Genomic DNA, 18632 nt, shown 5'->3' on the forward strand with positions numbered 1-18632 from the left:
CCACTTGGTGCTTGGGCTTGGTGCTAAGACAAAATCAAAAAGCAAGCTGCTCACCCGCACCTGCCAATGCAATCAAAAGAATCCGGTACCATGTTGAAATTCTAAGCAAAGTGCGGCCTACCGGTACCAAGTGACAAAGTTTGCCAATCCCACTTAAATTGTATAAAGCCATAAAATCGCGGTAATCTAGCCAATATTGACCAATAGATTGAACAGTTTTAAATAAAGCTTTCATGACTGCACTTTCATGGGAAGCGTGGACAAGAGGCTAAGTGCGCTTGAACTTGGCTTAGCTACCTATGAAGGGGGCTCGAGGTTCGACACCCGACTCGGGCAAAGTTGTGTTTACTGATCTGCCTGAAGGCAGAACGGAAAAAAACTTTCTCCCTCCCCACTGGTCCACAACTGAGATTGGACCAAAGCGTGCTATAAGTATGAGAGTAGCGCTATATAAAAGCCATAATTTATTACCTAACACTGAATAGTATCGGTACGTAGCAACGTAGAAGGTAGCAAGACAAAGCGCTAGAGAAGCATCAGCAACATGACTTTCAGTGTTAAATGAGCCGTTCAACTCATGAACTAGTGTTGACATGTAATGGTAGATTTAAAAGCATAGGGATAATTTAAGCCCATGGAGGGCTCTGGCCTGCTTCAACACATCCTTCCATTCAGATCTCTCCTGGGCCTTTCGTCTCCACGCCCTAACCCCAAGCTGATGTAGATCTGCTTCCACATCATCAATCCATCTTATTCGGGGCCTGCCTTTTGTTTTTTTTTTATGTCCCTAACGATGAAATTATAATTATGTTTTTTTTTTTGCTTTTTAATGCTGGCATCACTAAATTGTAACGTAAACAACATAGCAACTACCACATGAGACGACTGTTTCATAGTTTACCTTCCAAATTAGTAGCTTTTCTATGACATTGGCTATTAAGGCAATTTTAGAGTTCCAGCTGCTGGACTGCTTTATAACAGGTAATTTTATAGGGCTCCGAGAACACTTCAATCAAAAGTGCCTCAGTTCCATAATGGGCATAGTTGGCAGAATAACCTCACAAATAACCATTTTTCTGCTGGAGGTTGGTGTGGAAAGTATAGAAGCACTTCTTACTATTTGACAGCTGTAATGGGTCAGATACTTGTCCTGCATGGTGGACGACTGCATGCCAAGATTGGCAAAATTAAAGGAGGACGTGTAACAGAGGTACGCGCTATAAAGATCAACTCAGGCACAACTTTCTCTTCACTTGAATAGAGGATAGTAGTCAGCAGCAGATGGCCTATTAAAGAGACAGTTGGAGAGCACTGTGGGACACACATTTGAGGTGCAAAAAAAACCCCCCCAAAACTTGTAGAAGACAGGTGCAGAAGACTTAAAGGAAAATTGGATAGTTCCCCAGCAGACAACAGCTTTGTTTGTATAAGATGTGGAAAAATATGCATGTCGCAACAGGGTTTGCATGGCCATGTGAAACACTGCACACGTTCTTAATCTTTGTACTGGAAGACATTTCCATTATTATTATTTTATACAGGGATACCTGTAGTATACTATTCTTACTAAGAGTCTGTTATAAAGTAATATACTCATAGTCAGGGCCGGCCTTAGTGCACTGGAGCCTATGTGGCCGCAGTGAGTCCCGCACTATCGTAGGCCTGCGCCAACTCTAGTTCTAAATTATTAAATTAAACCATTTTAACTTCTTATAAATATGGTTCCCGCGGCGTCCTGATTTTCCAGGAGCTCCTGGAAATCTCCTGAAATTGCAAAGTATATGAAAAAAAAGTCATGAAAATCTCATGAACTTATTAAAATATCCTGAAAACTCATAAAAATGTCAAAATTTTCATTTTGGGGTGTCATTCAAAATGGAAAACGCCAATCCTACTCGCGGTAAAAAAAAAAAAAAAGCATTTTCAGCTTTCATTTAATAAAATGTACTTGTAAAATGTAATAGTCATTGGCATATAAATATAGATCTAAATCTATCTCGATCTCTTAAAAATCATTAGTGATATTTTGCTAGTTGATAGTAAATCTAAAAGGCAGATCTGAATGTTTAACAGCTTTTTGTTGGGGAAAACTACCTTCTATTGTAGATGGCTCAAGTAAATTGGATTGTGATTTTGCACTTAGTAAAGTAAGAATAAAGTAGAAAAATTAACTTATTTTCTAACAAAAAATCTCAATTTTATTATCCTTATCCAATTAGGCCCTGCGCAATCTGTTTCGCATAAGGCCCCACAATTTGTATGACCAGCCCTGACTGTAGTTATGACCATTGGGAACAGGGCTCCAGTGGTGAGGTATAAAATGGTTGAATGCCAAAGGTTTTGACCATAAAGTCAACAAAAATTCACTTGAAACATTTAATTCCTCCCCCATTCAATCAATGATATGCATTGAGAACAGAGTAGAAAATGGAGAGAGACTGTACAAAAATCAAAATAACCATGATTCATTTTTAAAAAATATACACAAAATATTCTAAAGTAAGGTAATAATTTATTTAATCAACAACCAATTTTCAAAGTTGCTGTTTTTTTTTTTTTTAATCCTGTCTTGTGACTTTGTGAGGCTATTTCAAGCTGCATAACCAACCAATGCTTTTGCCCCTACAGAAAATTTCAGCAACCAGAACCTGAAACACTTAAATTATCACATTCTTTTGTAAATCTAAATGTTTTCAATTTACATTTTAACTTGCCATGCAGACGTTAACAGTTAAATCAGGTAAATATTACAGGAGGTACTGGTACTGTACATAATTAAAATGGATGGGGGGTGGGGATGATTAAAAATATACTAAATTAAGCTTATTTGGCAATTTGAATACCAGTAGCAGATAGATTTTCGTTAATTTTTTTTTTTTTCAAATACGTTCTTTGAACTGTCATTATAGTAGTCTTGAGTTTAAACTATTTACACATCCATTTCCTGCCATCTTGGAGGATGTCTGAACAAGGACATCATAATGATTTCTAAAAAAAAAAAAAAAAAAAAAAAAAAGATTCAGAAACTTCTAAAATAAACTTGTAGCTGATACAAGTGCAATACATGTAGGTAAAGTAAAGAATCAATTAACTGACAATGGGGCACAAGAAAGACATTTCACCTGTCTCTGATAAGGAGTTACTGCACCATGGAATCCCATACGGTATTAAAGAAACAATTTTGAAATCAAGCAAAGCATTATGGTTTATTAGAAGATGTGTTTAAAAATCAACTAAGAACATAAAATTAACATGTTATTTTCTTCAACTGAAGAAAACAAAATAGACACAGAAATAGCTACTAAGTTTAAAACAAATGAATAGTTAAAATTACTTATAAAAATAGCAAAATAACTAAACTCAGAAATAGCAAAAATCTTAGACAGTAAGGTAGCAATAATACATAACTATATACTAAACTATATAATAATAACGTACAATCACAAAACACTTTGTTACAACCCAATAACAATAACATACCATTACTTAGAAACAAACAAAGGCACATTTTTATTCCATATGCTAAAACAAATGTACCGGTATATAAAAGTGCTCTTTCTTCCCTAAATAAAAGCTATGAGAGCATGGAATGGTTGCCCAATACAGACAGGAAAAACCATTGACATATTTTATAGACTACAGACAAGTAGAACATAAAATATAGATATTCTTTCTTAAAGTATTGCTTGCATTGTATAAAATATAATATATAAATATATATTACTGCTAAATTATTACTATTGGTCTTTCATCTATACTGTTTTCTCAATCTAGATATAATTTATTTTCAGAGTAACGGTAAAGTAAGCCTTACTTTAAATTACCTATGATCAAAATTATCATGGACTGAAATAGGCACAGTTGATTGAAAGATTTAGCTTTAATCTAATCAAATGATATCAGCCAAGTGCACATTAATATTTTTTCATCTTTTTAATCATCTTAGACCCTAAAAACTTTGTGTTATAGATGCAACGACTTAAAAAAAAAGAGGTAAATCCTAAGAAACAAGAGCATGGGCAGAACACAACGGGAATCTTAATATAAAAATGTACATATATTCAATAGATATTTATCTAAAGATGTTCTATTTAGATCTAGTAAAGATCTTATTACAATTCAATATTAGATACCTGTACAGGGCTTTTTTTTTGTGACAGTATGCACCGGTATGGCGTACCGCACCTTTTTCAGTGTGGGAAAAAAAATTACTGCTTTTCTTGGATTTTAACGTTTGTTATTAATATATTAGTAGCTAAAAGTTAGGCTATTCATCACCGAGTGCTGGCACCTAATCACTGAGTATGGTACCTATTTTTCTTTTTTTACCAAAAAAAAAAGCACTGATTATATATATCTAGATATCTAAACGAAATAGAACAATAACGTTCAAGTATAAAGTAGATTTAAGTCTAGATTTAGACCTACATACCCTATCTAAATCTTATTTTATAAATTAAAGTCATTACATCAAAAGAAAAAATAATTAGATTTTAGATATAATATATATATACATCCAATATATTATATGTATGTTAATTAGTGACTTTAAACTATTTTAAAGTCGTTGGTTTTCCCGACTGATTCAGGTAACCAATTCCATGCTTTAATGATTAATGGTACTAGTGAAGAAGGAGATTTATTAATTTTTATAATATAATCAAGTCTACTAAATCTTGATTTATATCTTAAGAAATCTAGATCTACAAAGATGTTATCAAGCTTGTATATAAAAAAATGTATATATAAATATATATATATCTTATTTTTCTTATATAATATTTCTACATTGTCTACTAGACCTAGAGTAGATTATAGATCTTAGATCATTACATATAGTAATCTCGATGTCAGTAGAGTAACCTAAAAAAGAAGAAAAAGTCATTCTGATGTTGATGTAGATTAAAGCTTAATCAAAGGTCTGGTCACCAGGCAATTTCTGAATTCGAATCTAGATATAGAACTAGAAATATTCTAGACACTAAATTAGATTTAGTCATTAAAAATTGTCTACTTTATAGAATAATAGTAGGCCTATAGCTAAAATGTTTGTTTGTAAAATGTTTTACATATTTCGGATGTCATGTTCCTTCAGAGTTGAAGATAGTTTACTTCCTAGTCCAAACCTCCCGCAGGACGACGGGGGATGGGAGCGGGCAGGGTTTGAACCCTCGACAAATCCGAACGACAGTCCAGCGCGCAAACCGCACGACCAGGCAGCCATCCAGAGCTAGAATCAGCTCTAGAGATGATCTACTAGATGATATATCTAGTAGTAGAGACTCTAGACAACCACAGTTACAGTAGTCATGAGTAGTCCCAGAATCTAATCTACTACTAGAGGTCACTAGGTCTAGTAACTACTAATAATTTACGTTTAAGTAATAGTGTAGATTATTTATGCATGACTAAATGCATGACGCGTAGGACGTAATCATCTTCTTTTTTGAAGTAACGTATGTATTATATAAGATAAGATTATAGATCTACATCTGAGTATTAGAATTAGAGTTTATTAGACTTAGACGACTTAGTCACTTAATACTTAAGTTAATAGACAGTATATATTCTATATATTTATATAAAATTATTATTATAATAATATATTATAATTAATATAGTCTAAAATAATAAATAATAATAATTAACAGTCAAAGTTACAATTATCAAATGGAGGTCTAGTCTAGAACATAGTCTACTACTTTTCTAGATCTATCCTAGTAGCCTACTAGAGTCTAGTCTACTAAGTAGGATAGACAACAAACAAATGACGATCGGTCTGACATCTAAGAGGAAGTTAGTATGCTAGTACTCTAGCATTTTCTTTCGCGCATGCACTTATATTCTCCAGTAAAAACTTCCGGTGCGTTTATACCGCCGAAGAGTTTCGTTAAAAGCCCAAACGCCATTTTGGCAATAATTATGGTTTTATTAGTTGTTCTTTTCCTTTGAACTCAGAACTAAGGCAAGATTTCTAAGTAATAGCAATTCAGAATTCTGATTCATAACCAAAGTAGGCAAGATCTCAAATTCTGCATTTAATCATTAAATGTTAACTACCCTCTTCTATCCATCTCAGATCTAGATTTCTAGAGATTAGAATTAGAATCTAGATCATATTATGATTATCATTTATTATGTATTATCATAAAGATCATAGGTCATAGATGTCTAGTGACAGTGTAATAAGTGTAGAATAAGAATAGATTATTATTGATTATAGAGTCTAGATCTAATCTAGATCTAGAATCTACTAGGACTAGAGTAACTAGACTGTCACTGTCTAGACTAATCAATCTAGATTATTATCATTTAAAAATAATAGGTCTTGTCAGTCTAGAGCAATTAGATTCTAAAGTAACTATAAATTATAAATATAGTAATATTAAATATACTAAAATATATACAATCATAGTCAGTAATAGTAAAATATACTTATTATGTATATACTACTATTCTACTAATAATAATAATAATCTATATTATAATATTCTATTGATCTAGTCAGTGACAATCTAGTCAATAACTCAATCTAGTGAATCTAGATCTAGTCACCAAGTCAGTAGAATGAGTAGATCTACTTACTTAGACTTAACATAACTAAGTAAGACTTACTAAGTTACTACTCATACTCATAGGCCTATTAGATCATCTCTTAAAATCTCTACTACTACTACTAGATCTATACTAAGACACTAAGTAATTAAGTCAGACAAACTAGTCTTAGATATCTATACTAGATGATCATGATGCTAAATTGCTAAATCTAGCAGTTTCAAGTAGAAGTATAGCTATACATCTATGCTAGATCTAGAATCTAGAATCTTTAGAAAGTAGATCTATCTTGAATAATCTAGAGACAAAGTAGTCTAGAACATATTAATATTTAATTTAGTAAACTAAATTTTACTGCAAATACTGATTATATCAGCATAAAAGGGCAGCAAAGATTATGATTACTGAGAAAACTGTCCTCGTTTAATGTTAGCGAAAGGGCCTTGGCTATGTTTTATCACGCTCACATTTGCAATATTTTAAGTTTTAGTATCACTGCCTGGTATGGCAATCTTGAGTATTAAAAATAAAAATAAACTTTATAGAACCCTAGATCTAAAATTCTAAATGCTGCTGGTAAAATCATTGGCAAAAAACAAACCCCATTTGGGCAGCTGTTTGAGACAAACATCTATAATAAAGCTAAAAAAAGATTCTAGGAATAAAAGTCACCCTTTGGGTCAGGATTTTTTGTGTGATTTTACAATCACAAAAGAGATACAAGACACTGATAGCAAAGACAAACAGACACAAACACTCTTTTGTTCCCCTGGCAATCAAATCATTAAATAGAAACAATATATATCTGATATAAACTTTTCGCATGTAAATTATGAGTGAGTCTGGTGTGAATGTACATTTTGGTTTGTTATAGTTCTAAATTATGTTTTTTGTTTGGTATAATGCACAACTTGTAATACAAATTCCCGTACAGACAATAAAAGATTATTATTATCTAATAGACTAATTATACTCTATTCTAGAATTTAGACGTCTATAGATATAGAATAGACTAGAGTCTAGATTCTAGATCAAGACTAGATCTAGTCCATTCTAGTCTAGATTAGAATTTTTGTTAGGTCTTTACTACTCTTTACTGTCTCTAGATTCTAGATCTATATTTTACTCTATATTAAAAAATATATAAAATATCTAAGTTAACTTAGTATCTTCAGAGCTAGATTCTAGAATTCTAGATCTTGTAGCGATCTACTAGTCTTGCATTCTAGATCATATAATTATATGAGTGATCTAATTCTTCTTGTAACTAGATCTAGTGGCAATCTAGTTAGTAAAGTACTTAAATGCAAGTAGATCTAGTCATTCTAGTGTCTACTCTAGAAAATATCTACTAGAAATTTCTAGATTTATATTGTACATATTTATAGTAAATAAATAAAAACTAATATTATATAGAGTCAAGATCAAATCTAATATAAGACTAATGGCCTAATCTAAAATTTAGTAAATGGATGTTTCAAATCCAAGAATACTCAACTCTTCTAAACTTATAGACTCAAGAGAGTAGTCAGTAGTGTTAGTTCTATTCTGAGTCTAGATTCTAGATTAACTCTACTACAGTCTACTAGCCTAGGCTCTAGAGAGCTAGAATCTAGATAGATTAGATATAGATCTATACATAATTAATATGAGAATATAATATATATATGAACTATAAGTAGTGCCTCTTTTCTATCTCTGCCCTCTGTGCATTGTATCAACTAAATTGCTCTTTCAATACATGAAATAGTTTTTTGTATTTAAGCCAGAAGATATGAAGAATTAAAAGTTCCCCTTTCAGATCTCCGCGATCTATAGGGCAGATGATGTAAAGGTCATCTGTTTCTGTGGCCCACGGTTGCTGAGGGTGTCATGTGGCCAGCACAATGACCAATCGCCTTTACTTTTCCCTGACTAATGTCAGTTCCCCGTTAGAGCCGGTCAGACGCAGAGGTTTCCAAAAATCCCGAAATTTAAAAAAAATCATGTCTTCACCAGGATTCGAACCCGGGACCCCCAGTTCAGAAGCCAAGTGCTCTACCTCTTGGCCACAGTGCCTCCATATGAAGGATTGAATAAAATTCCTTTGCTGTAAACAATAGAGTGTTAGCAGAACATTTTTACAATTAAGGCCAATGGCTTCCAGATGGAAGACTCAACCCCGAACAGAAGAACATGTCCTCTTTTCCTAAGCATGTCTATTGGATTATTTATGAATGAGATAAGCATATATATATTATGACTTCCAACTAGAGCAACAACAAAAAAAAAAAAAGAAACACAAGATGTTGATAATGTTAGATTAATCAGGAGGTTATCTGTGTGCATTCAATAAATCATTAAAAAAAAAAGCTCAATAGAATTCTTTATATAATATTTCTTTTCTAGTGTATTACATAGCATAGTGTGTGTGTAAGTTCTTTAATTGTATGGAAAATCAAAGTTACTTAGGTGTAAAAAAATGTATAATAAATTGATCTGTCATTCTGCTATTGCATGCCAAAGACAGTGAAGAGTTGGTATGTCCTTATCAGTATAACTAGCTAGTATAGTGGCCTCTTATGTAAATTTTTTGATCAAATGCAGATTAAAATTGAACAAAGAAACATGCATTGAGACAAAAAGAAAATTTGTGACAGTGGTTGAGAAATAAAAGATTGAGGTATTGTGTGTGCATGTAAAAGTACATTAAACACCAGAACAAATGGTCATATATGTGACCTTCAGAAAGCTAGTACATTCTGGTAAGATCCACCTGGGAAAACATGTTTGTATTTTATAGCAGTGTGTATAGAGATTCATCATTATATAATATAAATTAAAGATCCTTCTTTGAAATCTTTTTCGCTTTTCTTTTTTTTTTTTTTTTTTATTGATGTTCATCAATAAAGATAAGAAAAGTCAAACACAATGAGAATTTTTGTAACTAGTTTTAATCAATAGCATTTAATAAAACAAAAAATTCATGTTTTTTTATGGTAAATACATTTTCATTGATTTAAATTATTTTTTGTTCTTTCTGCAAAAAAAAAATAATTATTAAAATTCAATGTCATTTATTCTTGTTTTTCGACAGAAGCAGTATAGAACATTGATCATGACTGTTAGAAGTGAACAAAATCCATCTTGCAAGCCTTTAAACTTTGAAAAACAAATGCTAGTTGAAGAGGAGATAGATGATGAGGATGATGATGGAGATGATGAGGATAATCACTTTATTATATCCCTAGAGGATAATGGTGAAGAAGAAGGATTACTCTGTGACCCAGAAGATATAGATTATGGAAATGGTAAACTCACAATAGACCTTTCACAAACAGATGCAGAAAAACACTCTGCACAGACACCAGATCAATTAGTACTTGAAGAAGCAACACATATCTTGACATTACCTTTGAGTAATGCTGCTAAAGAAGCCCACTCTCGTTTATTATCAGACACCACCATTCCATACCAGTCTACAGGGTCAAGTTCTTCTATACCATGTCAATCTGCAGTCACAGACTCTAGAAATAATAATTATCATTGGTCAGACCCAGAAATAAAGAGTTCCCTTAATCACGAAGAATCATGCCAGGAAAACAAAATCTCAAAACGCCTAGATTTGAACGGTGTAGAGACTGTTCATTTAGATTCTGAATCAGGTGGTATTTGGTCAGAAGCTATATTTATTTCTACCAGCAAAGGTGCTTTTGTAGATAACTCTTCAAATTGCAATGGTGGAGAAAATCATGATAGTGGCCTTCCGAAAGCTGGTACAGAATTTCAATCAGCATTATCTGTTGAACACATTAGACAGCCAATTTCTTCAGAGAATGTACAAGTTTCAAATTTAGCTTACCCCAAGTCATCTGAAGCAGAGATTTTGAATTTTCAAAACAATAGACCTGCTTCATCTTCCACAGTCTTTTTACCAGTTCCCAAGTTGTCTGGTCCTTTTCCTAGACCTCTACAATGCAGCTCACAACTTCAGAACACTGAGAATAGTAAATGTGACTCTTTGTCTTGTCAAGTTAACAATTGCACTTGTATAATGTGTTATCAAGGGCGGGGCATTAAAGATCCAGATGTGTTGGTTGATCATTATTATGTGCATAAGAACCCAAAGAGAAAAAGACCTGGAAGCACCTTGCACTATAACAAAAAGCTGAAATCTACCTCAAATAATGAATTCACAAATATATCATCTGTTTTTACCAATCAAAATCAAGGTAGCAACATAAAGTTAAACAATAATTTAATTCTCAGAAGTCTCATTAACGCACCACCGGTAACATCTATAAATAGTTTAGTTACCAATTATCCAACACTTATCACTAGGCCAGGGTCACCACCACCAAGTAGCTCTAACTCATCTAGCAGCACCCCGAAGACCACCAGTAAAACCATACATTCTTCCAAAGTTTTCTTATCACCTCATGAGTTGCCGCTACAGAAAACTCTATTTTATCCCACAGTTGTGACATCTGCAGTTGTTAGCAGCACAGTCTCTACCATTGAATTAAATAGAATGACCACAACGTCAGCTCCTAATGTCACATCAACAATCAAGTCACCTGTTGCATCAACCCAGTCTCATTCAAAACCATGGACAATTTACTACATTAATTCAAACCAAGTCTTGTTACAAAATACACAGACAGCTTCTGATTGTAAACAAATCTCAAAGTCTGATATGGCAGAGGGAATTCATGAAAATTTCCACCATTGTGTAGAAAGAAATATTTCATGTTCTCAGACTAGCATTGCTGCTCAGAATACACCTTCACTCAGCCACATTAATTGTTCTCCACTAAAAACTAGTCCTTCTATAGGGCTTAGACAAATCTTATCAGATACTAAATCAGTTGCTCCAGTAGGAGTGGGACACTTGGGGAAAACTAACTCTTCAATGCCAACTATTTTAACAGCACCACCCAAGGAAACAATCTACACCAAATCTCTACTAAAAAATAATGTTGTTTCATCTAAAGGTACAGAATATTTGGCAGCATCGAATGAAGCACAGCCCTCTGTTAGTAAATATATGCATACAGAGATTTCATCACTTTCCAATTTACAGACACCTGCCAACAGTAGTGAAAGTAGTCAACTTTTAAATGCAATCATTCAACGTTTGGTGGAGCCTCAAAGTTCATCAAAGCCTAGCCTTGTAAAAGAAAATCCTTTGATAACTCTTCCACCTGACACCAGCTTAAACTCACCAGCTAGTCAAAATGTTGAAGAAAAAAGAAAACTTATTTTAAATAATAACATTATTAAAACTATTATTAATGGATCACAGCACAATGAAGTTGCTAAAGGTAAACAGGCAATTAATAGCATTATCACACAGCCTCCTGAAGAACATATTCCTAAATCGTATATTCAAGATTGGGTGAACAAAGCAAAAACTTTAACTTCAGCCAATCTTACATATGGGAAATATCTGGATCACATTGACTATCCAGAACAGCCAGTAGATAATAATAATTGTGGTGATGAACATTCAGAAGTAAAATCACTTGAGAATCATAAAAAATCATACTGTGAATCTCTACTTGTACCTGACAATAGTGCAATGACTCAACTTTCAAACACAGTTTTAATAAAGGAGGAAAACAATTCAAGTGACTTTATTTCTTCTTCCAAAATCCCAAAAGGTCAGCTCATAACACCTGGCCAATCTTCAGTTATCAGCAATTCCAGCACTAATACATCTATAAGCAATAAAATGTCTGAATTGAAAGACTATTCTAACCATTCTCATTATTCTAACTCCTCCTCTGTTCATGAAGAGTCAAACACAGCTGAAAGATGCCCAGAGAAACTGGTCATTGACCTTGATAGTCCTTCTGTATTGAACTTCAATGATTGCTTTAAGAGTCACCATGCAACTCAACATACTAACAAAAACAAAAGTTCCTCAGCATCAAAGAGAAAACATTCTTCTACAGTTCTCTCTAGTTCAAAAGGTATCAAACTAAAAATAAAACTCTCTGATCGTAAATGCAAAGGAAAAGATCCAATAATAAGTGAAGTAAGTGACACTGCTTCTAAATTTTCTGCTGTGTGTGATGAGAGTTCTTTGAAAGACATTGGATTGACTCTCAACAAGTCAGAACCTGCCTCAAATGTGAGTATAACAAAAGCTGATGAAGAAATTGTAGAAACAGCAGAAGAGATGTTTCAGAGAACTCAGAAACAAGCGATGCAAGAAGTACTAAAGGCCCAAATGGGTGTTGGTCATATCAGTAGAAATCTTCGCCCTTCAAAGCCTTCTGGCAGTTTCATAGATAAATTTCCCTATATTTTTGCTTCTGGCCCATCAAAAAAGAGAAAGGATAATGATAAGCCGCCTACTACTGAGACTATTAGTATAAATTCTGACTCTGCAACAAATTTTTCTATGGAGAAAGAAAATAGTGAAAGGATTAAAAAGAGACATTTATCAGATGAGTCTGTGCTGCCAAAGCAACCAAAACTTTCAAAAATAGATTATCCAAAACTTCAAGAAGACACAAGTTTTACTAATATGAAAAAGATTTATTGTACTAATATTTTAGCAGGGCACCAAGTTTTTGTTAAATTTAACATATTTGAGAACACGTCAAGTGGGAGGTGTTTTCTGGTGCCTTTTTTCAATCTTGGGGGGTCTAGAAAACAATTTGACGTAGAGGATGTTGAATACATATCTAAAGCTGTCATAGAGTATGAAAAGAGTGAGAGAACATGTGCGCGACATTTGCTATTTTATTCTCGAGAAGGTAGCAAAGCCACATTTCTCAGAAAAGAAACAAATTTTTGTAGCACTAATTTCTCAGAAAAGTGCTACAAGAAAAGTAGTTTTATTTTAGAAGGATATAAGAGAACCAATGCTAAGAAAACAGAGCCTGTTGTAGAGCAGTGGACTCCAGATAATAGTGTGGCCATTGAAATTGATAGAGCTGAAGTAGATGAGGATATAGAGAAACATTTTGCAGAGATGTTGACAAATCAAAGTAATAGCATGTCAGAACTTGTAGACCCTGAGATTTCTAACAATAAAGTGAATATAAAAAGTGATGAAGAAAACACTAATAAATTCTTATCTCCAGAGAGGGGATTACCAATGAATGCTAAACTATTCAAAACTCCAACCAGCTCTTGCCCTAATTCTGAGAAGAAATCCATCGTGGATGATCTACTTATAAAAGTTACAGCAATTGCAAGTCTATCAGATAGCAACTTTGAAGTAGAACTGCCTCCTGCCAGTGAACCTTGCACAGCACAGCCAATCATTTTGAAGAAACCTTTTGTTTCTGAAAAAATAAATCCAGTTTTGAATAAATCTATATCTCCTGTAATAAAAGAGGAGCCACCAGATGATGGCTATGAAACACGGTTAAAGTTCATTGCTGAAGGGGCTGAAAGGAACAGTGTTAATGAATTATGCCAAGTAACTATTAAACAAGAGGTAGTGAATGATTATTTCAATGGTAGTGTCTGCAGCAATGGAATGTCTAGCTTGACAGCATGCAAGGATACAGGGAAAGAGACTGACAATTCAATATCCCAAACTATGCAAGAGTTTACAAATGTGCAAAAATCAACAATTAATGACAATAACAGCAACAGTAATGCAAATAATTTAAGCAATGATACTAGTATAGTAAGCAGTGATGTCATAGTTTCTCAAGGCAAGCCTGCCGAGGAGAAATGTTTGGAGGCTGAAGAACAACTTAGGAAGCCAGATAAGGGTGAAGATCAGGAATCTGTACCTCCTTCATCTTCAAGTGACATACCATCATCAAGTGATGATGATGACTTTGATGAAAACTTTGATAATTTGACCTCTTCACCTGCCTTAGCTGGAGATGATGACAGCTCTTTGACTGCTCACATAGAACCTCAAAATTTAAATCCTTTACAGAAGAAAATTACTAGTTTAGTTCAATCTTTAAAGCAGAGATTAGCCCAAGATACACCTAAGCTTCCAACATGGCTTGTGAGTGAACAGTCTCATGTTATCACAGCAAAAATCAGACATAAAAAGCGAAAAGCTAGAAGAGCTGAACCTGTTTTATCTGATAATAACATTTTGTCTTCAGGTGAGCAACAAGACAAAGTTGTGTCTCCTGATCAAAATTCACAGAAACCTAATTTGCCTTTCATTTCCTCTCCACCAGAATTAAGCCTTGCACTAAGTGCTCCACCAACCTCAACTCAACAAGTAGAGCCATCGGGTACCACACATCAACAAACTTCTGATGAGGCCACATCATTTACTGGTAATGTGCCTAAACCAATTTCAAGTGGAGACAAGGATAGGTTAATGCTGAAACACACTCAGGAAGACAATTTGGACATTGATAGCACAGAGGAAGAGATAACAAAATTAACATCAGGTTTTCAGAAAAGCAGCAGTGACCAGCTCTTATCCCAACACAGTCTAAACACTGCAATTACTTTATGTGTTAACAGCACAGAAACTGAACAGCTATCTCTCAATGATTGTACTCAGTCTGTGAAATCAGCAAGGTCATCACCCAGTGATTTTGATGTAGAAGTGGGGACAGAAGATTTCCCTTTAGATGTTGATGATAAACCAGTCGGTCCCAGTAGTGCTCTTAATTCTAATTCTAATAAACTTATATGGAAACACTTTAGCAAACCCTATAGTATTTTCTTGTCCAAAGAAATTAAACTCCCAGAATCCAAACCTAACAAGATTACAGAGCTTATCCATAATCATGATATACCAGTCAACAAACCCCCCAATATTCCCAAGAAGCAGCAGAATGACAGGATGCAAAAGAAAAATAATAATGTTAGTGAATTCCAAGTTGTTTCAGATATACCTGTAAAGCCCTCTACACCTGAAGTAGTTGGAAATGAATCAGTTACTTCTTACTTAAGTAACAAATTCTCTACTTCCAGCTCAAAAATGAAATGCCCTAGACTCCTATGTGGTGCCAGTAATAGGACATGTGCCAAGCCAAAGATAGAGACAGTACCCACCCCAACTGTTCCTGAGCCTATTAGCACAGCAGAGCTGTCCAAGACACCCAGTCTAAGTGAAATATTTGGGATTGCAATTAAGAAGGATTTCATTTATGAGAAAGTCAAAGCTAATGCAGCCCTAAATGCAACACAAGCACGCCAGGATGATTTAGCCAGTTCACAGGTAGCCAGAAAGAGAACTACCTCACAGACATACAAAAAGAGAATGCCTGCTCAGGTAGCTAAAAAGAGAACTAGTCTACAAATACCTGTAGTATCGGAAGTAAAAAATAAAATAAGTCTGCATGCTTTACAGGTTGCTAAAAAGAGAACAACCAAGGGAACAAAACGGTTTAAAAGCCAGTCTATACTAAACAAAACTTCTCAGGAAGAGCATATGAATTTCGGTTCTAGAGAAAATAGTGATGAAAGGAAAATGGAATCCAGTAAAACTACACCACTGACAGAAAGTACAGGAAAGGCAGAAAAAGTCACTCAAGAGAAATCAAATTATGTTCCACCTTGTACACGCCCATGTTATGTTCGTTTAGAACAAATAGATGTGAATAGAGAAATGTCCACATTAATTTTACACCCAGAGCATAAGAAACCAAAGTCTGTTACAATAAAACAAGATACCAACACTAAATCTACAACAGTTCAGCATATGACAAATGCAACACGAAAAGCAGGAAGAAGGTGGAAAAAGAGATCCAGAGCAGGTCAAAGAAGTGCCCCTCCTAAAAAAGATATTGTAGATTATTATACTTACATGATTGAGTCATTACAGAAAAAAGCTCAGCAATTAGAAGAAGCTAGTCAAAAAGTAAGAGAGCAAAAAGAAATGGAAGAGAAAAGTAAAAAAGAAAAAGAACTTGTTGAAGTTGATAAAACAGATCATGAGAGATTAGACAGAGCTGACAGAGCATTGGAATGCTTTGATAATGATGTTAATACTGTACAAGATTTGGAATTGTTAGATGAATCTCATAAAGATGATCAGATGAATAAAATGACTGAAAAGTTGTCAGACAAAACTGATGTAGCTCAGGAATGTGAAAATACATCATCTGTTGAAAATGTTGATCTAAAAAGTGAAGCAAGTAATGCCATCTTATGTAACATAGCTGTTGCAGACAAATTATCAGAAGATGAAATGATGACTAATAAATTGTTAGAAACTCCAGACCAGAGTACTTCTTTGGTGTTGAGCCCAATTGATCCAACATTTGGCAAGAAAGATGTTGTTTTGTGTAGTCTTGATGAAGACCTGATCAAATTGAGTGCTGAGAAGCAGAGGTTGGCATCTGAGGAAGATCTTCTTCTGGCACCAACCATTGAGTTTGATGATGATGATGACATGAGCTCTATGATGCAAGTGGATGTTGAGAAACTTTTGGGCTTAGAAACAGACATGTCTGACAATGATTTTATTTTAGACTCTGTTCAGGAAAGAGAAATTAGTCTGCCAAGTACTAACTCTAGCCTTATTTCAAATACAGATAACTCACAATTTTGTGATAAAACATTGCCCTGCACTGATGACTTACCAAAAGATAGTTCACCAAAGATTTCTCATGCTCTTCCTCTTTGGAAAAACATTCCAGAACCAGAATCAAAAAGCAACCTGGAGAAAAATTCAAAATCAGCATTGGAACAGCCCCATGATTTGATCTCATCTAGCTGTATCAAAAATTTGAAATTCAAATTAAAACGCCCTGCAGCTGAGCTCATAAAGTCCATTAAATTGTCTCAAGAAGTAACCAAAGCATTTGGAGAAACACCATCTGAAGGAAATTCGCCAACTGAAAACAAACACGATGTTGATAAGCTATTCAGCGGTAAAGACCAACAAGAGAGTCTTGCCAGTACAGCTCAACCTTTAAGTCCACAAGGCTCTGAAAAGCTAAACCAAGACTTAACCAAACAACCACCTATTCCTAAACTGAAAGTGAAATTAGGCAAAGAAACATTAGATGCTATTGAGAAGGCCAAAGCAATGTTTAATTTGAACAAGAAAGAAGGCAAACATTTTAAAGCTGGGCCTAAACTTGATTCAGAGAAATTGAATAAGGAAATAGCAGAAGATTCTAGGTTCTATCTTCGTGATTCCAAGGGAAATCACTTGGTTTCAACTCTGTTGTCCCCATCATCTCCTGAAAGTAGTCATGACAGAAATCATTTGTTGAAGAGTAATTCAGATCAGAATCTGTTTAAAGCGACTGAAATGCCAGAGTCATGTTTCTCTGAACATAAAGAAAAATCTAAAAAAGAAGGCATATTTTATAATGTGAAACATTTTGCTGATACTGAACCAAATGATACTCATCTCCCAACTGACACTGATAAAGATAAAGCAGCCTCAAGCACAAGCATCCAACCTGCTAAATGCAATGTGAATATTGATCTAGTCAAGTTAAAGTTGAGACTTAACCCAATTTTGACTAAGAAAAGAGGTGAGTCTGCTGAATTAGCTGCTCAGAATGAAAAATCTGTTACAAACCAACTATCTCCAATGACTGAAGAAAAAAATGATACCAGTACTAAAACTATTCTCGCCACTACCTCAAAACCATTACCAGCTCTCAACACTGCCAAATTGTGCAATATTTTGAAAAATGTCTGCCAACAAACTAATGCCAAGAAAGGATTACAGCGCAGCCCTAAAAGAAATAGGAGTCCTTCTAAGATGGCAGCAAAGAATATAATCAGTTATGGCATTGAAGGTGGCCGAGCTCTAAGAACAAGAAGTCAACAGCTTACAGAATCACCAAAAAATGTCAAAGTAACCACTCCAGTTGAAAGGATGAATGTATGTTCAGAGCCATCCAAATTGACTCTAGAGAAGGAAGATATCAAAGAAAGATCTTTTTTTGACTGTTTACAAAATGTTCAAGATGTAAATCAGATTGTTTGGGAAAAGAAAAAATAAAGTCAAGAAGAGTTAAGAACATTTACACCAATATTCCCTATTTAAAAATATTCCCTATTTAAAAAAAGAAAAGAAGAAAATAATATCGGTCACCTCATATCTGTTTGAGTAGTTAATATTTTACACTAGCCTACCTTTAATACAGGTAACATTAAATTCAACTTTAGAACCTTTAAATATTAAT

General features: G+C 34.1%; 1 protein-coding gene and 1 long non-coding RNA gene across 5 annotated transcripts; one reads left to right on the top strand and one right to left on the bottom strand.

Annotated features, from left to right (window-relative positions):
• Nucleotides 1–2486: 2486 nt before the first annotated feature.
• Nucleotides 2487–5824, bottom strand: LOC106070599 (uncharacterized). The gene is made up of 2 exons (XR_001218269.2): nt 5662–5824; nt 2487–2988 (listed from the first exon to the last, which is right to left on the bottom strand). It is a non-coding gene; the product is annotated as an uncharacterized LOC106070599 (long non-coding RNA).
• Nucleotides 5825–5838: 14 nt separating this feature from the next.
• LOC106070598 (uncharacterized) lies at nt 5839–18496 on the top strand. Of its 4 annotated transcripts, none has more exons than XM_013230542.2 (2): nt 5839–5965; nt 9632–18496. In XM_013230542.2, the coding sequence occupies exon 2, from the start codon at nt 9653–9655 to the stop codon at nt 18446–18448; it is 8796 nt and encodes a 2931-aa protein (XP_013085996.2). In that variant the 5' UTR covers nt 5839–5965; nt 9632–9652; the 3' UTR covers nt 18449–18496. The 4 variants fall into 4 exon arrangements, with proteins under 4 accessions (XP_013085996.2, XP_013085995.2, XP_013085994.2 ...); XM_013230541.2 differs by having other exon boundaries at nt 5854–5978; XM_013230540.2 differs by having other exon boundaries at nt 5857–6013.
• Nucleotides 18497–18632: the final 136 nt, after the last annotated feature.

The sequence above is a fragment of the Biomphalaria glabrata genome, chromosome 6 (genome assembly GCF_947242115.1).
Source record: "Biomphalaria glabrata chromosome 6, xgBioGlab47.1, whole genome shotgun sequence".
Taxonomy (NCBI): domain Eukaryota; kingdom Metazoa; phylum Mollusca; class Gastropoda; family Planorbidae; genus Biomphalaria; species Biomphalaria glabrata.